The sequence below is a fragment of the Phyllopteryx taeniolatus genome, chromosome 7 (assembly GCF_024500385.1).
Source record: "Phyllopteryx taeniolatus isolate TA_2022b chromosome 7, UOR_Ptae_1.2, whole genome shotgun sequence".
NCBI classification, from domain to species: Eukaryota; Metazoa; Chordata; class Actinopteri; order Syngnathiformes; family Syngnathidae; genus Phyllopteryx; species Phyllopteryx taeniolatus.
In genome coordinates this window covers 25,860,777-25,884,097 of record NC_084508.1, presented here as the reverse complement: position 1 = coordinate 25,884,097, position 23,321 = coordinate 25,860,777, and the positions used below count along the sequence as shown (strand labels likewise).

The window sequence follows — 23,321 nt, the reverse complement described above, 5'->3', positions numbered from 1 at the left end:
TGCAACTTTGAGCAGGTCGAACCCTGGAGTAGAGCCAGACGCACCAAAGTCAGTGATCGGCGCCTGTTTGAATAAGATTCCGGGTTGCGTCCTTCTCATCGTGACTCAGCAGTGCCAGCAGGTATGACTTCCCGAGCCGGTTTGTTTTGTTTTATTTTTATAATAACCAAGTGCCAATTACTGCACACCACCCTCAGCCTCAGCTATCCCGCCCATAAACGTCACGGATTCAAACGGCAGCCGAGGCAGAGGCAGGGAAAGCAGCCGAGCGGTTCACACGCGTTTACACGGGCTGAGGTTGAGAGGGAGCTTGAACATCAGACACATCGACATCTGCGGGGGTCACTCGGCGGGGTTTCTATTGCATGAGCGCAACCCGCGGACTTAAAGATGTGGAAAGAAGTCGGCAAGCTCCTACTGTTTCATTTGCTGATTATGGAGCTCCATCGCGCGAAAGGTAAGACGGTTTGCCTGAATGGGAGCGAGGAGCTGCGGGTTGTGTGGTATCAAGCGCCGCAAGACTACCAGGATTGTATCAATCTCGTGTTTTGGAAGACTTTTGGCATCACACGCGAATGAAAGGGACGCACAGTGGTGACAGGAGGTGACAATGTGCTGGGGGGGGGCGAGTAGATATAGCCTGCACGTGTTAAACATGCAGTCCGCTAAGGATGTGTGTCACTATAGGCTAAAATATGTTTTGTCTTATTGTAAAGGCACGAAGCGTCTCGTAGAATCTGCCAAAATAAGGCTTCCAAACGGGTGTTCATCAGCCCATGTGCTGCCATAGTAGTCCACTGACACAACTGAACAAAACAAAAAGGCAAACCAGTCAGAAATATTCATGCAGTTCAAGACAACCTCTGAAATACAGTGGATTAGAGATGTGACAGAGAGTAAATCAAAAATAAACTAAAACTTTGGGCCAATCATTGCAAAGTATTTCAATAAAACTGAAACTACACGTTAAATTTCTGACAAAAAAAGATGTTCTTGTCAATACATTTTACCATTAAAATAAACCATACCAACTGCTAACAGGATTAAATAAAATGACCCATTTAAATGTCATTGACAAAGTGCTAAGCATTCTGCGTGCAAATAATAAGACATGAGGACTCTTTGTTTTATTACAACACAGGGATTCACACAGAATCGCAGTGTGAAACTGGGCAGTTTAAGTGCAGCAATGGAAGGTGCATCCCAACCCTTTGGAGATGTGATGATGACGATGACTGCTCGGACAACAGCGACGAGGAGAACTGTCGTAAGTCGTCTTGTGCACTGCATGGTGCAAAAAAATATACCCGTGTCATTGTCTGCTGTGACTATTGCGAACATTCATTATTGTCCGGACCAGGTCTTCCAACAATTACAAATGAGATTTCCCCATACTTCATACAAGGATTTTCTAGAATTAAACACACTGCTCATTGATATTAAGTGGTACCTTGCAGATGCTGAATAAGTTATGCAGTGAATAAGCTACTTTTCTTGCTGGGCCCCATTGGAATCTGCGCAGACATCAATGTGCAGGACTTGCAAAACCTAAGACAAGGGTCACATGGCCTCAGGAATTTGCTTAATTCTTACTATATTTCCCCTGTGCAATTTTAGGTTTTGACCCTTCTAGGTCACATCAGGACAACTATATATTACTACATTTATCTTGCAGCTGCTATGCGGGACTTGTCACCAATATTATTCACACAACCACAGTACATAATGGTCTGAAGTCATAGAATGATTCTTCTCTGAAATAGGATTAAGGATACAAATAAAGTAATGACATCAGTCTGGTGAATGCCAATATCACTGCTTATAGATGTGGATGAATTGAAACTGGCTGCTTTTTGTTCTCAAGCTCACTTCTGCTTCCATGTGTTGGCTGACAATAATCGGAGTGTAAAATACAGAAACCCATATCATTGTCATCATTCAGTCAAATGTAGCATTATGTCCTCAAGGAAAAGTGGTAAAAGAGACCAAAGCACATTATTTTTACCTCGTACTGCTTCTGAATGCCTTTTAGGAAATTACAGGGACAACCAGATGAGCAATTATCTCTTATGAATTTGTCATGGCACTAATCGCTTGAATGGTTATATTAGTGGCCAATTGATTCATCACTTGTCTTCGGCACCACCACGACTGTTCTCTCATCTTGCAACCCACAGTGATCATTGTCCCTGAATGTCGTAGGACTTTCCTATATGATTGCTGTGACATTTTCACAGTTGCCTCATTGACTGCGGAGACTGATTGGGATTATTCGGCATCTTGTGGACGATAGCTGAAAGGAAGCGCTGTTATATTTATAATGAGTCTGATAGGAGTGATTACTTTGGTCGATAGTTGCTTGAAGATATTGACTGAAACGTACTGATGAAACAAATTACAACAAATGTTTTTTCACGTGGGGTTTTCTTTTGCTTTTGTGCCCCTCTTTTTGCGTTCTCAATGTCTTCTGCTCTGAATTTACATTTCACCTATGGACTACCAGTCTGTTCTGAATACTGCATCCTTATAAATGTGGACTGTAGTTGCTCCTACTTGACACTTTTGCTCTCTTACTGCTGTTCCCTGGGTGGAATGTATGGCAACTTCTTTCTTCTCTCTAAAAAGATAAGACAGTCCTTCAACATTGTAACACCCACCATTTTTGAATTTCATGTGGGCAATAAAGCCATGCCAAAGGGTGAAGAGAGACGATGCCCAGAATGAGCATCAGCTGATAGGTTGGTCAAGGATAAATCCAGTAGCATGAGCCTGGTTGACAGAGCAATGCTTAGTGGCTGGCGCTGTGCCAGCTCTTCTAACAGATGCCACCACTCTGCACCCTCCCTGCAACCTAATCTCAGTGGCAAGGCGCAGCAAAAAGGAGGGTCAGGGAAATGATTGAATACGTTTAGAGCAAAAGGAACAGGATGATGTCAAGCAGAGCTCATGTGAATGAAAGGGGAGAGTAATTTTGGAGAATGGTGCAGGTGGCAAATTAAAAACTGGAACTGACTTTCGAAATGACTATACAATGCCTCCCATTGATTGCTCTTACAGAGTGAGCATGTTGGACACATCAATATTTGGGACATACCTGCTCAAATTGGTATCATAATTGCTTCTTTCTGTTGTTGTTGTTGGTTTATTATAGTTAGGGATTTAGTAATTTTGAACTTGACTTCACTTGACCTACTGAATAGTTAAACATGCAATTAGCATCCTAAAGAATATCGTAGATAAATATTTTAGGTAGAACTGTTGTTTGCACCACTACAATATATTTTGCAAATTAGACAAAAAAGTACAAAGTACACCAGTACATTAAACTACATTAACTGTTTTTTTACATTGTGTCCCCCCCCCCCCCCATTAAATTCAACTCACCTACATTGTCATGGATTCAAGGAGAGCATTCTTATTTTGCTAAAGGCTGAAAGTTTTGATTCAACTCTTGGATTGGATATAACATGTATACCTAATGGTTACAATACTATTGTAGGAAATACCCCCTCCCACTGCAGCATCTGAGAACTCTTGCAGAGATACTTGCTGAAGATTTGGATGTCTTTTGTACTTTCGATCATTTTCTCCTCCAGCTCCTCTCCTCCATTTTCAACATGCCTCTTGGTAGATTCCTCTCTTGTTGCCCAGGGAGACGGCAAAGCGCTGTTGATGGTTGTGGGGCTTTTTGAGGATGTGTGTGCCTTCTTTGTTGTGAATGCAGTGCCGCTAAACATTTGTGAACACATGGCAACTCTCTTCCTCTGTATAGCTATGTATGACCTATATTTCAGATGGGGAATACAGAAAAAAGAGGCCTTATCATTTTGACAGAGGATTTAAGTGGATTTAAACATGCCTAATCCAATCTGCCTCAGTAAAAATCATCTATCTGAACCTGGTGTTAGCTTTCAATTTTCCTTTCACCCTGCATTACTGTAAGACACTGACACAATATCAATCAGGTACCATTTCTGATCACTAATAATTAGATAATTACATCTACTTACATTGATTATTGATGAGATCATTTTAGCAAAGTAAAAGGAAAAAACAAAAACAAAAATCAATACATCATATACATAGCCAACATTAGGAACATTGTTAGCTATGGGAAGTTGCGTTACATCCATAATGATCTTTGCTAGGGTACAACTCTTGTATGTGTGTGTATATGCGTGTATAAAATGGTGTCTTGTAAAATAGTATAGAGTATTATACATGAATGAATTCTTAATCTGAGCGTGTGCCTGTATGTGTGATTTTGCATATACACCATATGTGTACACTGATTACTGGTATGGCAGTGTGTGCTACCACATGACAATGAGCCTCGGCAGGTCAAAGGGGGGCAGCGTCTTCTCACCAGTCATACACCAACTTCCCATGGAGGAGACATCACAACACATTTCACGCCTCCACTCTACATTATAGGGTGCAAGTTGGGGGGTGTAATGCTGGCACACACACACACACACACACATACACACACACACACTACTGAGGTCAGACTTGTAGGTGTCAGGGGAAGAGGTCAGTGTGAACTGTGGCTAAATGTAATTACATACAAGCACACATACTTCAAATCCAAAGCAGCCGCAGGAAATGGTGAGATCACTACATTAGTTAAACTGAAACTGAAATATAAAACACGCATACTCTAATGGGGGGTCAGCACTGAACATGTTTGCTGATATTATGGGTGCGTATGTTTGTAAGTCTGTGTGTGAAGTGTTTACAGCTGCAGTGTAGTCATATGCAGAGAGTGATACCCACTGCTGTGTTCATTTCACCATTGAGAAACACATTTGCGTCTCTTTGTAGTGATTACGCAGTTTAAGAACAGACAAATAGGGAAACTAATCGCAATCGAATCATTACTCCTTGTACCATTCTAAAATAAAGACGTCATTGTCCTACAAATGAAATATCCAATTTGATTATGAGAAAACTATTGATAGCCCCCTGGTTACATCCTGGCAGCTGTTGCCAAAATGCTTCTTTTTAGTTTAAAATGGCTAACTTTAAACAGGATCCCTTGTGGTATCGTAGCCTTGGTCTGTTTTACCCAGTCTCGCTGCCGTAAAATGTGTAAATCCACGCCGGCTGAGATGGCTAGCTGCTAGCTATCATCTGCCACGATGTCTTGCCCAACTTTCTCGCATTCATTGTCATCTATGCAGCTCCTTGTTCCGCAGAGATTATTGTCTCTGGGGAGATGGCTACGTGCATTTGTGATTCATGATAAACTACAGGACTTGGAAGCTGCGATAATAATAATTTTCTATTGCAAAGTTGTACTTATTTTGCACTTTTCTAGACATGCAAATACACTTTACAATTCCCTGTACACTCATACCTGGTGGTGGTAAGCTATTTGTGTAGTCTGACGGAAACATGGCTCCCATTCTGCGCCGACGGCAACTCTGACCAACACCAAACATCCCACCACATTCACACGTTGGCAGTGTGGGTGAAGTGTCTTGCCCAGGGACATAACGATGCTCGAGCGAGGAAACGAACCGATGACTCTCTGGTTGCAGAGTGTATTGTTATCGTGTGCACCGCGCCTCCCCCCAGTCACCTGCCACAATGTAAACTGTACAACTGCGCATATGCGCATGCTCAGTAAGTCAAAATGGCAGCCGTAAAACAAAGGAAGTAAATACAGCAGGGCAACATCTTAGTCTTTACATGTTAGTCTTGGATTTGTTTTCGTTCGAATCCGAAAATTTTCAACTCAAATCACCACCGATTTGTTCATAGGCACTAACTTTTATACAGTTTCATAAGCATTATAGTATTAAATGTTTTTTTAAATCAAAGTTGGTCAGTCTTGTTTTCTGCCCTACTGGATTTGGAACTGTCAATCCCAAGTGATTTATGTTGCCTGATGAACAGCTACTTGCATGTTGTTATAAGAGAAATGGCTGGCCATAGGATACTGTATACAGTACAAATAGGCTAAGTTGTAAAATTCTTTGTTGGTTGTAGGGACACATTTTTTGGCGTCATTGGAGTTCTTCACTTTAAACATCGGAACATTAATTATAATCATCTGTTTGCCACATGCTGCAAGATTTTTTTTTCAGATGAGAAGTTCCACAATGTGTGTGAGCATCACCTTTGTCAAACTCTGTATCACACACTACTATGAACCAACAAAATTCAGTGTGCTGAATAGGTGTTGGGTGCAGCAGTGCAAAGCAGCAGCGGGGTAATTTTAGCTGAGGTCAGTGCTGGCCTAGGGCTATTCTGTCTCTCTCTGTGTATTGGTGGTCTCTTCTTCATTTTAGGCCCAATTTGTAGCTTTTGCCCCCATCATTGCATCTGTTACACATCTGTCTTGTCTTTGTATGGTGGGTATATGCAGTGCAGCAAGCCCATGTACTAGGTGTGTCTGTGGGTGCCTGTGTGCTACTGTAATGTGTTGCAACATGTTCAAATGGAGCTTGATGGTGTCTAATTTGGTGTTTAGATTTGTTATATTGACATATCAAGACTTTTTGTTTGAGAGCCTATGATTAACTACATTTTATTGATATCTTCCCCGCAAAAGCTGTTAGAGAATTGAAAGAAAGTTACATTTTATGATAAAAGATGATTTTATCATGTCAGCACTTATTTAAAACTTCTAAAGAGTCACTTACAAGCAAAGGTGGATAGAGTAGCCAAATATTGTACTCAAGTAAGAGTACTGTTACTTGACAATAATGTCCCAGGTAAAAGTTAAAAGTAGTCCTCCAAAAAATTACTTGAGTAAGAGTAAAAAGTAAGAATAACCTGATTTAAAAAAATTCAGAGCATGAGAGAACGTACTGTGGTCATGTAGGCCTGTGCTAGTTAAAGCTAATGGTAACTGGATATGTAAACTTGGGTTATGAAAGGTGTCTTCATATATCTGGGACATGCTTTTGTCATTTCATCACAAGCGTCAAGAATTTAAGGACACGTTACACCCCAAATTCTTACTTTGCTTAAATCAGCCCGTTTGAGTGGGCGTTCCTGCCTCATGCAAGTGAGCCAAGCCCTCATCCTGCCCAACACACTGCTGGGCCCATGGCGAGTACACATTTTATTACCATGACGACAAGAGCCAGAGCCAGGGGTGCTACACTTAGCACCCCGGATCTAAACAAATGGCTGCGAAGAGCAAGCACACGCAAGCCCCTATAAAGACAGCAGGGATTCTATTTTTCCTTGTGGAGCCGAATTACACTTGTCAATAACTGTGTGGACTTGTGCATGTGGCAGCGCTGATTTACTTGGTTGTTTAATTTCACACCTGATGGGTGGGAAGAAAGTCCAGACATCAAACCGTGTGTATGCAAGCAATGAAAGGTCAATTTTCCATATGTTCCTTTTAAATTTAGAAGACTGCAAAAAAAGTAAACCAGGCTTTAGCTAAACAGACTATATGTGCGTTCTTAACTGTTACTACTTAAAAAAATATATATATATTATTTTTTTTTTTACTGATAGCTGGGATAGGCTCCAGCACGCCCGCGACCCTAGTGAGGAGAAGCGGCTCAGAAAATGGATGGATGGATGCTTGTGAGTTGCTGGTGTCCCCCTCCCCTCCCCCAAAGATCTGTCTAACACGGTATCATGGCATTAATCTGCAGCTCAGATTAACCGAATATACTCATGCGCCTCAGTTTTATTATTTACATTTTCTGTAATCTTGTTTTTGAGCGTGCTCTGTTCCGTCCGGCATATGCAGTTGGGGAATGACATATGAAATCAGCTAAGAATGCTGTTGAATAAAACATTACTGCTAATACCTGTGTGCTGATAGAGTTCTAAGGTTTTGCATGTCAAAACTGTGCTTGTTTTTTATTCACCTCTTGCTCTCAATAATTCTCTTCCGTGTTTCCTTTCCTGTCCAAGGATATAATATGGTATCTGTTTAGTTGGATTACTTTTTCTCTATTTCGTTATTCTTAAATAAAACTATTCACACTCACCACGATCAGAAAAAGAAAATGTGGATAAGGCAGAAGCTAGTTTTTGTTGTGCAAGCCCGTTTTGACAAGGATTTGCGTCTTTGTTTGTTCACGGATTTGTGCAATTTGACTTTCAAGCAGAGCACCTGCTGACAAGCAGATGGAGCGAAGCTTTAAGGGTTTAGAAAGAAACTGAGGATGCTCGTATATTAATCCCATATCTCCCCATCTATGGACAGAACAAATCAATTCAATCAAATACACTTGGATATAACATGTGGTTATGGCTAAGCATTTAAAGGTTCCATATTTTGCCTATTTAGACCGCCATAGAGTGACTCTCTAACATGGATTTAGTATAAAAGTATCAATTTCATTTAAAAAAGCACGTTGGTTTTGACATACAAGTGTCCAGAAAAGGCCCCTCTGACAGGTACTTCTGACCCAGTTTTGTATTTTCTTTGTCCATATTTGGCTAAGACTGCTCCCTATCCTCTGATTGTTTTCCTCCGTGTAGAAGACCCCCTTTGTGAGAGCAGATGTGTTTAGTTATGTGTTTAGCGGAGAAGTAGGCAGAGAGCTTCCCTAGTGATGTAGATAAACTCGAGAAATTCGAATGACCTGACTTCAGGCTTCTCGGCAGAAAAACGTCTTTAACAATTGGACAATTTGAATTCATATTTCACGTTAACTGAGGCACCATAGAGTCAATATAACATCCCAAACACTAGAAAAGGTTGGTCTGGTAAAATATGGCACCTTTTGATGGTTTAAGTTTAAAACAACATTTTCTCCTAATGTTACTAAGTCAACTGAAATACAGTGAACCCCTGCCTAATCATGGTTCACTTTTCATGAATTTCCATATTCAATTTTTTTTCCACCTGTAGAAATTAGCCTCAGCTATTTGCAGAAAAAAAACCTCACCTATTCACGTTTTTTGTTCTCTCGCTCTAACATCTTAAGATGGCACAAGATCGCATCTGGGTCATAGGAAAGTAGTAATTGGTGTCAAGGAAGTGGTAGTGCTAGTCAAGCTATTGCTAGTCAGGCTAATACTGTCCTACCCAGCCTTGTTGCAGGAACTGATGAAGCTTGCTGGGGCAAATTGTCTTGTAAGACAACCAGGACAGTCCATTTGCGACCGATTCAATGCCCTGAGAATGACATGACCTGCATGAATGGCAATATTCACTGGTCTCATGTCAAGGAAGTATGTTGATGTGATCTATCTCGACTGAAAGACTAAGATCTTTGTATGTCAGCGAGAAGCTAAGTTGAACCAGGGTTGTTAGAAGTTACCTTCGCCACCTGTTTATGTTTTTGCTCTGCAGAGTGGCTATAAAACAGCTCAAACATCTCCAGTTATTTTTAAGGATGATGTTGTAAGATGGCGGCACGGTTGACGACTGGTTAGAGCGTCAGCCTCACAGTTCTGAGGACCCGGGTTCAATCCCCTCCCCCACCTGTGTGGAGTTTGCATGTTCTCCCCGTGCCTGCGTGGGTTTTCTCCGGGCACTCCGGTTTCCTCCCACATCCCCAAAACATGCATTAACTGGAGACTCTAAATTGCCCGTAGGCATGACTGTGAGTGCGAATGGTTGTTTGTTTCTATGTGCCCTGCGATTGGCTGGCAACCAGTTCAGGGTGTACCCCGCCTCCTGCCCGATGACAGCTGGGACAGGCTCCAGCATGCCCGCGACCCTAGTGAGGAGAAGCGGCTCAGAAAATGGATGGATGGATGGAAGTACATACAGTATTATATAGTGCTATTTTTCCTTAAGAAACACAAATATGTAAGTTATTTTGGGGGGAGGATGGATTAATGGCATTTCTATTCATTTGTTTGTGTTTTGAGTGAGAAGTTTGGTCACGGAACAAATTAAATGCGTATCTCAAGACACCACTGTATATTTATGGTTTAAAGTATTAGTATCAACAATGGTAAACATTTTTTATTTTTTTTGCGGGGGCATCATTATTATGGTTAAATACACTTGCTTGATTTATTGCTGAGGAAATGAAGTTTGACAGGGTGCATGTGTCTGTTAGCCATTTATTGAGGATTGGTCGTTCGTGCCCATGGCCTTGCCTTGCGTGTATAAGCGATGAGTCATCTTTGTTAACAAGCCAAGTCTTTAATTTTGTCACCATGACAGCTGCATCGGGATGGGCAGGCAGAGAGACAGACACACACACACACACGCGCACACACACACATTTCAAACACAAATTTAAACACTTTGCTTATACACGCCATAGAAAGCAATATTGAACTATTGAACATCACGATCGCCTTTACCAGTATATCAAAATCTGAATCCTCTTTATTTGCCAATCATGTCAAAAACACACAATGAAGTTTAATTATCGGTGGAAGATACTTATTGTTATTGATGCAATTTTCTTTATAGTCTTTATATGGGCGCACTGGTAGTCCCTGTCCGCCTGCCTGCCTCTCTCTCTCTCTCTCTCTCTCTCTCTCTCTCTCTCTCTCTCTCTCTCTCTCTCTCTCTCATACTTATAGACAAAGCATGTGTCTAAAAGTGCATTGCTTTTGGCAATGTTTGATAAATATAAATCATTACCATTTAACTAATGAAGTTCGGGTGTTGTAGAAAACGTAATTAAAAACAGAATACAATGATTTGCCAATCCTTTTCAACCTATGTTCAATTGTATACACTACAAAGACAAGATATTTAATGTTCAAAAAGATGAATGGTATTGTTTTTTTGCAAATATTCTCTCATTGCGTGTCATGATTGTGTATAAAAGGAGCATCCCCGAAAGGCTCATTTGTTCACAAGCAAGGATGGGGCGAGGTTCACCACTTTGTGAACAACTGCGTGAGCAAATAGTCCAACAGTTAAAGAACATTTCTCAACATCATTTCATTCATCACCTATGGTCCATAATATCATTAAAAGATTCAGAGAATCTGGAGATATCGCTGCACATAAGTGGAAAATCTGAAAAGTAACATTGAATGCCCTCAGGTGGCACTGCATTAAAAACCGGCATCATTGTGTAAACGATATTGCCACGAGGGCACTCATGTACACACACACACACACACACACGCATGCGCACACACACAGAAAGCAGGGCCTCTCATTGAGGTGTCACTCTGCTTTCAAACATTCAAGCTATGCGGCCAATGACACATAATAGTGCATGGGGGTGAAGGGCAAAGCTAATCAGAGAGCACAACGAGGAACTTCTTGCTGGTGAAAAACATTGAAAACATCTTGGCAAGTGATATAGACAGCTTAAAATTACAGGTTGAAGAGAGCGGGCCAAGAAACCAACCAACAAATCAGTTGTAATTGTTCCACGATGCATAACAGGAGATTGTTAACCACAATAATTTTGTTAATATCACAAATCTTCTAACAACTTCAAGATGATTGAGGAATGATGGAAACAGTTTGAGCCTGAAAGCAATTCATTTACAATAGATTACAATATTTTTAATGGGAAAAATAGAACAACTTGGAAGCCAACCAGCATCAAAGCATGTATTGTGTTTGACTGTGGCGGTATCTGATATATCTGTATATACTGTACGTATGTGGCAGTAACATGTCGAATAATAGTAAAAACAATTGTATACTGTACATTGAAGGCTTTACACAATTTTATTGATGGGCAAGAGAGATACAGTATGCTTTATGAAAATTACATCAACATTGTAAGGTTTAATTTGGCAAACATCGTTTGGATTAATTTATAAGGGAAACTATCTTAAACATATTTAAGTACTAATTCACCTGTGCAATGGAAACATTACCCATGTGTTTTTTCCACTGCCTTTAAACTGTTGCAATACCTTCCCAACGTTACCCCTCATTGAATATTATCTTGAGAGAATGAGAACTATGCCTATCAATGCTGTTATTGAAGCCTTGCTTCTGGTCTTGGTTTGTTTAGCCTAGCTTTTTTTAAACTCTATACACACCTGAAAAATATCAATAATACTCCAGTATTAAATTCTAAGAAAATGGGCTATTCGTGCTCCAGTAAGAATACCTGTATGCATCTCAAGAGCAGGCTGATGTTTCTCCACGTCTTCGGAATTCACCACCTATTCTCAATGCAAATATCAAGTGCATCTGTGTTTCACAAGCTGCCTATATGGCGGTCTCTACTGCATTTCATCAATTAAATAATTGCGGACAACTTCATCAGTTCCTAAATTAAATCCCTCTGGAAGGTTAGGCAAGTAATTCAGTTCACCTTCTTTGCCTTATTGATATTCTTGTTCGCTGGTTCTACTTCTGCTGATTTCTCGCCATTTTTTCCTGCATTGACTGTAGCATCAATATATTCTGATCTTCTGCGCTTTGCTCTATAGCAAGCTATTTTGTATTTCAGGTTATTTTTCCATTGGATGTGCCTAATTCCTCGTGAAGGGGGTGTTTAGTTTTCAGTGCGTGTGTTACCCTTTCGAAACAAGCATTATTATTATTTTTTTGTCCTGTTCGGCTGTTCGGTCAAGCAGATTGGAGGATCTGTATCCCTTTTATTGCCGGAACAGTTTTACTGTGTCACAGTGCAGTTTTTAAGCTGCCGTTGTGATTTGTTGGCATTATAATGGATATTTATTGAGAATCAGAGTCAATCAGTCAAACAAAACAAAGTTTCTCGAGGCGAGTGAGAAAAGAAGACAAAAGACAAAGCACTAACTGTAAACAAGATGAAAAGTAAAATCCAAAAGTAAATCAATCTAGAACAATGACACATTAGATATGAGTGTTGTATGGTACAGTCGTGCTACACCCTGTGAGGGCAGGACAGGACAAGATGGGACAGGACAGGACAACAACAGGGGAAGAAGCATGCAGGACAAGGGTCCTGAACCCGGCTGTACTACTGAAGTGTGGTGGGAGTGACTATGTAAATTATTAGTCTATAGGACAAGCGTCTGAGTGAGGGGATACCCAAGCAATTTGCATATTCATGATTTATTTGTCGGAATAAGTCAGTGGCCCCACAGCGAAAAAGTCCCATGGGTGTGTGCCTGCGGACACATGCAAGTGGATTGACACCGTTTCGCATGCACAATGACTGACAGAAGTGTCCTGTAATTGCTGTGCCTGCACCGCATTGGCTGAGGACCCCACCCAATCAATCAAGAGGTGGGAAGTGACATGATGATTGCATTTAGATTTTTACGCTGTGACATCCTTATTAAATTTAATAGATGTCTGACATTATTTGTGGAACTTTTACCTTTAAAGAAACCTGTCTGGTCATAGTGGATTATCGACGAGAGTACCTTTTCAAGTCTCGCTGCGAGGGCTTTCGAGATAATCTTATCTACATTAATCAGTGAGGGCTGATAATTAGCCGGGAGAGCGGGGTCTTTACTTGACTTTAGTAATAATTTAATTGAAGCTGTGCTCATATGGCTACTTATTTACTTATTTGACCTTTGTTTATCTCCTTGACTGTTCTGAAAAATAGAGGCGCAAGTATTGGCCAGAAATGTTTAATGCATTCGACGGAGATTCCGTCCGGACCAGGTGCTCGTCCCAATTCCATATTTTTTAATACGTTATGTAATTTTATGATGGTTAAAGGAACATCAAGACTGTCTTTAATTTCTGTATTTAATTGAGGAATGTTTAGATCCTTAATAAAGGTTTAAATTTATTTTTGGTCTGGGTTGTTCGAAGATGCGTGTAAGCTCCTATAATAATTGTAAAATATTTCATTTATTTCTAGTGGTGACTGTGTACAGTTGCCGTTTGAATATTGAATGGCTGTAATAAATGACCTTTCTTTATTGCGCTGAAGTTGGTTGGCAATAAGTTTTCCTGATTTATTATTGTACTCAAAGTTAGTGTATTTTAACTGTTGTAGAAATTTTTTTCTTTTTGGTAACGTCTAATTGATGTTTGTTTTGCCTTTTGACGTTGGTTTCTAAGTGTATCTGTCTGATTTATTGCATAATTTTTTCCTCAATTTCCTTTTCTAATTTTTGTTCTTGTTTTTTCTTGTACGAAGAGTGTGGTATGATTTGACCTCTCAATACAGCTTGACCGGTTTCCCACAGCAGAGATGGGGATATGGTTGGGGAGTCGTTGAATTGCAAAAGCTCTTCCCATTCCTTCCTCACGAAAGAATCAAAGTCCGAGTCCTTCAATAGGGACGTGTTAATGCGCCATGTTGTTAGGGGTCCCAGACTTGACAAAATTTTTAGTTTGAGAGAAATTGGTGCGTGGATATATTTTGGAGGTAATTATTTGAGCTGCCAAATTGTTTGAGAAAAAAAAAACTATTCTTGAGAAAGAGCAGTGAACCGAAGAGAAAAATGTGCATTTTCTTTTTTGTATGGTTTTTCAGCTTCCATATGTCAACAAGGCCCCGCCTGTGTGGAGTTTGCATGTTCTCCCCGTGCCTGCATGGGTTTTCTCCGGGCACGCAGGTTTCCTCCCACACCCCAAAAGCATGCATGGTAGGTTGACTGAAGACTCTAAATTGTCCATAGGTGTGAATGTGAGTGCAAATGGTTGCCCTGCGAGTGACTGGCAACGAGTTCAGGGTGTACCCCGCCTCCTGCCCGAAGATAGCTGGGATAGGCTCCAGCACTCCCGCGACCCTTGTAAGGATAAGCGGCTCAACGACGAGAGATCAGAAGAAGTACTTCTCTGGAAAAGCCAGGGAGTGACGTTGGCATCACGAAACAGTTGGCCGTCTACATATAGCTTGTCGACAACTAGCCACGGTCGTTTGCCTTTCTCACGGTGATTATTCATCATCTGGTACAAGATTTTATGCCTCTCGTTGATTTCCTTGGGTAGAGGTGGCAATGGCCTAACAAGAGGCCGATGATAACATGTATGCCAGGTTGGACACTAAAGAAGGAGAAAAAGATCTATACAGGTTGGCCAGACAGAGGGATACAGATGGGAAGGATGTGCAGCAGGTTAGGGTGATTAAGGATCGAGATGGAAATGTGTTGACTGGTGCCAGTCGTGTGCTGGATAGATGGAAAGAATACTTTAAGGAGTTGGTGAATGAGGAAAATGAAAGAGAAGGAAGAGTAGAAAAGGCAAGTGTGGTGGACCAGGAAGGTGCAATGATTAGTTAGGGGGAAGTTAGAAAGGGATTAAAGAGGATGAAAAATGGAAAGGCAGTTGATCCTGATGACATTGCTGTGGAGGTATGGAAGAATCTAGGAGAGGTGGCTGTGGAATCTTTGACCAGCTTGTTTAACAGAATTGTAGAAGGTGAGAAGATACCTGAGGAATGGAGGAAAAGTGTGCTGGTGCCCATTTTTAAGAACAAGGGTTATGTGCAGAGCTGTGGGAACTATAGAGGAATACTGTTGATGAGCCATACAATGAAGTTATGAGAAAGAGTAGTGGAGGCTAGACTCAGGACAGAAGTGCGTATTTGCGAGCAACAGTGAAGTTTCATGCCTAGAAAGACTACCACAGATGCATTATTTGCCTTGAGGATGTTGATGGAAAAGTACAGAGAAGGAGCTTCATTGTGTCTTTGTAGATCAAGAGAAGGCGTATGGCAAAGTACCCAGAGAGGAACTGTGGTACTACATGCGGAAGTCTGAAGTGGCAGACAAGTATGTTAGAATAATACAGGACATATAATGAGGGCAGCAGAACAGTGGTGAGGTGTGCTGTCGGTGTGACAGAGAAATTTAAGGTGAAGGTGGGACTGCATCAGGGATCAGCACTGAGCCCTTTCCTGTTTGCAGTGGTGATGGATAGCCTGACAGATGAGGTTAGACTGGAATCCCCGTGGACCATGATGTTTGCAGATGACATTGTGATCTGCAGTGAAAGCAGGGAGAAGGTGGAGAAAAAGTTAGAAAGGTGGAGGCATGCACTGGAAAGGAGAGGAATAAAGATTAGCCGAAGTAAAACAAAATATATGTGCATGAATGAGAGGGTTGTAGGGGGAAGAGTGAGGCTACAGGGAGAAGAGATGGCAAGGGTGGAGGACTCTTCAAATACTTGTGGTCAACAGTCCAGAGTAATGGTGAGTGTGGTAAGGAAGTGAAGAAACAGGTCAAAGCAGGTTGGAACAGGTGGAGGAAGGTGTCAGGTGTGAAATGAGCTCACCAGAGAGACGGCCAAGGTTAGATGTTTTGGAGACAAAGTTAGAGAGAGCAGACTCCGATGGTTTGGACACGTCCAGAGGAGAGAAAGAGTTAGTATATTGATAGAAGGGTGATGAGGATGGAGCTGCCAGGAAAGAGAGCGAGAGGAAGACCAAATAGAAGAATAGGTTGATGGATGTCGTAAGGGAAGACATGAGGACAGTTGGTGTGAGAGAGGTGGATGCAGGAGATGGGATGACATGCTGTGATGACCCCTAGCGGGATAAGTCGAAAGAAAAAGAAGAAGAAGAAAGTGATTAGTGAATTCTAAACACAGCCCCAGCTATAAGACATGACACTTGTGCAACCACATTTGGTCAGTTGTTAAATTTTACTTCCTCTTTAAAATATTTTAAAATGATAATCGAGTTGTACAGGTTACAGGTCGCATTAATGGTGGAAAATGTTTTGAAATGATTTATGTTGATCTATTTTTTTTTAATACTACAAAAACCTCTCATTTGAACAGCAGTGTACATACTTTTTATATCCACTGTGGCTGAAATGAAGATGTTGAGGTTCACTTTAAGAATTACTTAGGTTGGATAGGATTGGAAATGAGCTTATGAGAGGGACAGCCAAGGTTAGATGATTTGGAGACAAAGTTAGAGAGAGCAGACTTTGATGGTTTGGAGACGTACAGAGGAGCGATATATTGAGTATATTAGTATAAGGATGTTGGAGATGAAGATGCCAGGAAAGCAAGCTAGAGGAAGACCTAAGAGAAGGTTGATGGATGCAGTGAGGGAATACATTAGGACACTTGGGATTAGAGAGGAGGATGCAAAAGATAGGCTCAAATGTAAAAGGGTGATGCCCTGGGGCGACCGTAACGGGACAAGCCAAAAGGAAAAGAAGACGTAGGCTTGCTTCTGAGTAAATACATCATCAGTTGTTTCTTTAATTATATGCAGTATATTATTCATTTATTTTCCATACCATTACTGTTAGTGAGCCCCCTTTTCTTTCATTATTTGCCTTTTAGTATTGTATTATTTGCCTTGTATTACAGTCGAGCAACTATTATTGAAGTAGAAAAGTCAAAAGGCACAGACCTCTTTTACAAAGATGCCAAGAAAAAATATCAGGAGGGTTCCTTCCTCAATATGTAATAAAACATTTGGTGTGTGTATGCGCTAATTATTGCATTATATCAGCACCAAGTCTCCAGAGGATCTTTGGGGTTGTGTTCAACATTAGCCCCTGCAAATTAATTTAAATAACACATTTATACTTAATCAATTTCACAAAAATGCAGTGTGGTTGTGGATGTTATTTAACTCTTTCTGTCGAGAGGCTGGCACTGATTTTATTATTGACTATCTGTGCATATTTGGCCCTGTTTTAAGGTCTGCTGTAGTGTATCACATGCATGCGTTTTCAACAGCAAGCAATGTGTAAAAGTGTTCTAGCAGTGAAACTAAGGCCATGATTTTATTACTTTTTTACACAGTGCTAGCTAGCAAGTAGCTTTGAATAGTTCCCCCCCCCCTTTAATAAATAAAATAACCATTTAAAAACTGCATTTTATGTTTACTTGGGATATTTATATTTGTTTGAGCCTCTTAAACAAAGTGGCAAAACCAAGCAAACAAGAATTTGAAAAGGGTGCGAATACTTTTCCACGGCATTATTTACGTAACAATGTGGTTGTGTGCCTGCATGAGAGAGATGGTGCCCTACAGGTTCTGTCACTGTGATGAAGAGTCTCGGGGTTGGGGTGTTTGTTAATTAATCTCTTAGTGTGTGTACCGACATATGCTTAAGAGATGTCTCTGTGATGAAGCATTACAGGGAGAGGGAATACATACTGTGTTACAAGAGATGGTCATTAGCTCAAAGGCACCGTAAAGCCAGTGACCCTAGAGTTGAAAATGGATGAGCCGGATCATTTCCTGCGACCCCCAGTCTTTTCATGGACTGAAACAGTCATTGATGAGACACGCACGCACGCACGCAACACACACACACACACGCACACATACACACACACACACACGCACGCACACGCACACACACTGAAAGTGTAAAACCCCAATACATTTTTATTCACAGCATGGATCGCTCACGTAATGAAGCTAGCTGCTAAATGCTAATGTAAACAAGACCCTGAAGCACTTTCTATCTCGACCGTGATTGGCAAACTACTATCTTTTTATCTTCCTGCCCCGTTCATGGAGAAAACTGCCAACATGATTGCTACACGGTCCGCAGCATTGTTTTGTTTACAGGAGCGGCACTCTTTAGCGTGATACATACATTATTACATGCATGCACTTGATACTCTGCTTTATCTTCAGGTGATTTTACACAGATATGCCTGTCTTCTTCGCAACATCTTTCATCCACGTTTTGCAGACTCCTGTTGTTTCCAATTGATAGACATTACATGCCCTTTTTTGGTACTATTTCTTGCTCGCTAGTCGCTAGCGTGTCCTATATGTTTTCTCCGCTCAACAAAAGCTGCCACGGGACTAGTGAAAAAATAAAATCCATGATTCCCGTTTTCTGTTTCGAGCATGAATAAAATATCGCTCAAATTGAGCTCCTTGATATATCGCCCAGCACTATATGGCACAGCTAACGTACCTTGCATTGCCTGCGCAATTTTGGCTGGTGATCCCTGAGATAAGTCAAAGGATTTTGACACATTGTCCCTGCAGATCACGGCAACTTGTTTTTTATTGGTGAAAATATATAGCCATTTTCTGGACCAGTGTTGCCACAGTTACCTTGAAAAAGTAACTTACTGTAATTTCTCATGTATAATGTGGATTTTTTTCCCCCCAAAATTGTGATGAGCACAGAAATCCAATAACAGAACACCGCTCAGGTTCTGATCGGGGGGGCCGTTCCTCCCAATCATGCCCTTCCAGGTCTCACTCTCATTGCCCACGTGAGCATTGATGTCCCCCAGCAGAACAATGGACTTCACAGCGGGAGCACTCTGCAGCACCCCCTCCAAGGACTCCAAAAAGGGTGGGTACTCTGAACTGTTGTTTGGTGCCTAGGCACAAACAACATTCAGGACCCGTCCCCCACCCGAAGGCGGAGTAAGGCTACCCTCTTGTCCACCGGGATGAACCCCAATTTACAGGTGCCAAGCCGGGGGTCAAAAAGTATACCCACGCCTGCTTGGCGCCTCTCACTGTGGGCAACTCCAGAGTGAAAGAGAGTCCAACCCCTCTCAAGAGGACTGGTAACAGAGCCCAAGCTGTGTGTGTAGGCGAGCCTGACTATATTTAGTCAGAACTTCTCGACCTCACACACCAGCTTGGGCTACTTCCCTGCCAGAGAGATGACATTCCACGTCCCTAGAGCCAGCTTCTGTAGCCGGGGATCAGATCGCCAAGCTCCCCGCCTTCGGCCACCGCCCAGCTCACACTGCACCTGACCCATATGGCCCCTCCCACAGGTGGTGGGGGCCCACGTTACCATTTCGGGCTCTACCTGGCCAGGCCTCATGGGTGCAGGCCTTCAAGCCTTTGAGCCACACCTCCAGGCCTGGCTCCAGAGGGGGGGCCCGGTAACCCGCGTCTGGGCAAGGCAAACCTATATCCATTTATTTTGTTCGTCATAGGGGTTTTTGGAGCCATGCTTTGTCTGGTCCCTCACCTAGGACCTGTTTGCCATGGGTGACCCTACCAGGGGTGTGAAGCCCCAGACAACTTAGCTCCTAGGATCATTGTGACACACGAACCCCTCCACCATGATAAGGTGGCATAAAATACATCAATGATGCTATTGTCTGTTGTGATAGTTTTTAGGAAAATATATCGTCCTAAATCGCTATTATGACAGGCCTGAACACATACAGTGTAATATACTGAGAGAGAGAGAGAGAGAGAGAGAGAGAGAGAGAGAGAGAGAGAGAGAGAGAGAGAGAGAGAGAGAGAGAGAGAGAGAGAGAGAGAGAGAGAGAGAGAGAGAGAGAGACAGCGCAGAGGAATGGATAACACAAAAATATTGCACAAAGAGTATAAAAAAAAATGGAGTAAGAGCTGTAATAAAAATCTGCAAGAACTGTGATGTAGCGGAGGATTTCTGTATTCCGTGACAATAAGTTTCAGGGACTCATTGTTCCTGGGTTGGGACTCATTGTTTCAATGATATGTGCATACCAGGACTCACATAGTTTCAAGTGTAAAATTATATATACTATAGTCCTGTGTATATGTACAGTATTTAACTGCTTCTGTTTAGTTGGCACGGTGGGCGACTGGTTAGAGCGTCTGCCTCACAGTTCTGAGGACCGGGATTCAATCCCCGGCCCCGCCTGTGCGGAGTTTGCATGTTCTCCCCGTGCCTGTGTGGGTTTCCTCCGGACACACCGGTTTCCTCCCGCATCCCAAAAACATGCATGGTAGGTTGATTGACAACTCTAAATTGCCCGTAGGTGTGACTGTGAGTGCAAATGGTTGTTTGTTTGCATGTGCCCTGCGATTGGCTGGCAACCAGTTCAGGGTGTACCCCGCCTCCTGCCCGATGATAGCTGGGATAGGCTCCAGCACGCCCGCGACCCTAGTGAGGAGAAGCGGGTCAGACAATGGATGGATGAATGGATGGAGGGTTATGTTTAGTGCAATGTCAGACATATGAGTGTTTTGAGACTGATTTAAAAAATAATATTTTTTTTTTTGCACAGTGTGTCGAGAAACGTCTCTTATGTCTCTTGTCTCTCTGGTGAGATGTTCATATTGACAAACTGTCTACATTTTTCCGGACTGCACAGTGCACTATGTAATCAACTTCCACCATGAGGGAGGGATATTTTGTGATTTTGACAACACGGGTCTTTGCTGTGACAGATACTGTATATTAACTGAAGTCCTGCAGCTCGTAAATGAAAGCAAAACACTGAGCAGGTATCAACGGTGGTAATCCAAAATACTGTATTATTTTTTACATGCAGGGTTCAGTGGATGTTGACTAGGAATCATATAATAAACGCAATCATTAAAATGGTATGAGGAAATTACTGGCTTTCCCAACAACACTGTGTTTGTCAAACAAAGTTACTGTTTGAATATTTGAATTCCTAATATTTACTGCAGTGGTTCGCAAACTTTTCACAGTACCACCTAAATAATACTTAAACCCTCCAAGTACCACATTAAAATGCAGTTGCATAGTAAGCCTAAGTCTTGATCAAAAACAAGACAGGTTTTATTCCTGAACTGGATTTTACTGTAAGCCACTGTAACATTATGCAATTTGAACATTGACACCATGCTATATAGGTTATAGCAATATATGAAAATAAAAATATTGAACTTAAGTAATTATTCAATTAAAATTTATAACACGTTTAATACAAGTTGTACTTAAATAATAGTTGAAAAAACAAAATCTTAGATCAAATGCAAATGTATTGTACTAAAAAGTTAAATACAACTGAACTGTACTCAGGCAATGATTCTTTTACGTACCACTAAAGGGAGCCCACGTATCACTAGTGACACTCGTACCATACTTGGAGAAACACTGATTAACAGCATGTTGCTGTTTGTCGGTGTGTACATCTCCGCAAATGTCTTTGCTACAGGAGTATACTGTTACTGTGATTTATTGTCTCTTCCCACAAGAAAAATTTTAGTGACACCAAAAACCTTTTTCTTTTGTATAAAATCCATTCCATAATGCTACATACATCACAAGGTATCCCTCCTTTAATTTGGTCACACACCATAGAAGCAAACATGTAAGTAAAAGAAATAGCTTTTATTTTTTAATTTTAATTTTTTTTTATAAGCCTTAATTTTATCCCTGCGGAGTGACAGTGGAGCAGGGAAATTCTGTCACACATAATAAGGGGTTGGCACTGCTGTAAAGCAATGAAACCCACTGTTTGTCTGCATGATGCTGCATTTGGGATCTCAGCGTGGGTGCACCTGCTGCTTTGGAAAAGTCTAGATCCAAGAGGCAGATGAACCGTGTGTGTGTGTGTGTGTGTGTGTGTGTGTGCCTGAGTGCGTGTGTGTGTGCCTACTTGGTTGAGTCAGTCAGTCCAGGCTGGTCCTAAAGTGAATAGGAGAGCAGGCCAGCCACAGATCAATTTCCTTTTTACTTGTCGAGTAGAGCCTTGAAATGCATGGCCTCCTGTGACCCAGATTCATCCCTTCATTCTCCTTCTTCCTCATTGGCACAGTGGCATAACTTCAGAAGACTGGAGAGACACTGAGGGAAAGATGAAAGCAAGAGAGAGAGGAAGAACATAAAGAACAAGAGAAAGCCAACATAGAGTGTGTTGGATTGTAGATGATGGGGGGGGGGGGGGGAAGGGAGGAATCAGCATATAATTGAGGTATGGGGTTATTTTAAGGACATGTTGAGAATTACACCTGCATATGGAGGGTTTTAGATTGACGCACCATCCATGCTGCAAATGCGTCAGTAAAGGTTCCGCACGCAGCAGCTGTGGACTGAATGGAAAAATGTAATTGTTTTAAAGTAAATGTATGGGAAAAGAAAGGACATGCCCATTGAGAGAGTGGAAAAGAAATCTGCAATTTACTGTTCAGGTTCTACAAGTAGGACTAATTGACATTGGTGTTACTTTTTAGTTGATCAAATTCCACAGTTTCATCAAATTAAAAAAAATTTAAATTTGAAAATTTCAGAAATTATTATTTTGTCACATCTACAACCCAATTATTTTGGATGATTTTCAATCACATTTTTCTCAATGCTTCTTTCCTACAAAAATGTTAATTATTGCTTTGTTGTTTGAAATAAATATATAAAACACTTTGCAATACACGAAGCATGTTTCAAGTTGTATTTAACTGTAGTTGTAGTTTTGTGTAGTATCATTAGCATACATGTTGAAATTGAATGATTTCATGGTTGCTGGAAGATGTAGATGAACTTTGTACCAAGTTATCAGTTATTGTTACTGCCACCTAATGAGGAAGTGATTCATGTACTCGTGTTAACGGCTAACCTCAACAAACTGATTTTATGCTCAGGCCTGTATGTCTTTTCATAGGTCCTATTGATCACGAACTGTAGATCATTGAAACAGAACCCAGAGTACCTTGTCGACTGTTATGTGAACAGAGTTGTGGTCCATGTCCAATGTGTATATTGTTACCCAAGATTACACATGGTAGATCCACAACACATAACATGGAGGTGGCCTGGCTGTTGTGTTTGTACATCACATTTTGAGTCTATGATCATGAAATGCCCCTCTACCCACCATGGGAACCAGTCAGGTTAATTGAAAATTGTAACTTCGAGCA

The 23,321-nt window shown here is 41.4% G+C and overlaps 1 protein-coding gene across 7 annotated transcripts in view; it reads left to right on the top strand.

The window, feature by feature from the left end:
* Positions 1 to 210: 210 nt before the first annotated feature.
* Positions 211 to 23,321, top strand: part of lrp8 (low density lipoprotein receptor-related protein 8, apolipoprotein e receptor) — a 175,824-nt gene continuing 152,713 nt past the window's right edge. For 3 of the 7 annotated variants that reach the window (XM_061780493.1, XM_061780492.1, XM_061780494.1), the window contains exons 1-2: positions 216 to 457; positions 1,142 to 1,267. In XM_061780493.1, the coding sequence (XP_061636477.1) occupies positions 391 to 457; positions 1,142 to 1,267 (193 nt within the window). In that variant the 5' untranslated portion in view covers positions 216 to 390. Of the gene's footprint in view, positions 458 to 1,141; positions 1,268 to 23,321 lie in introns of all 7 variants that reach the window. The other 4 variants (XR_009789510.1, XM_061780491.1, XM_061780496.1 and 1 more) reach the window with 3 other exon arrangements.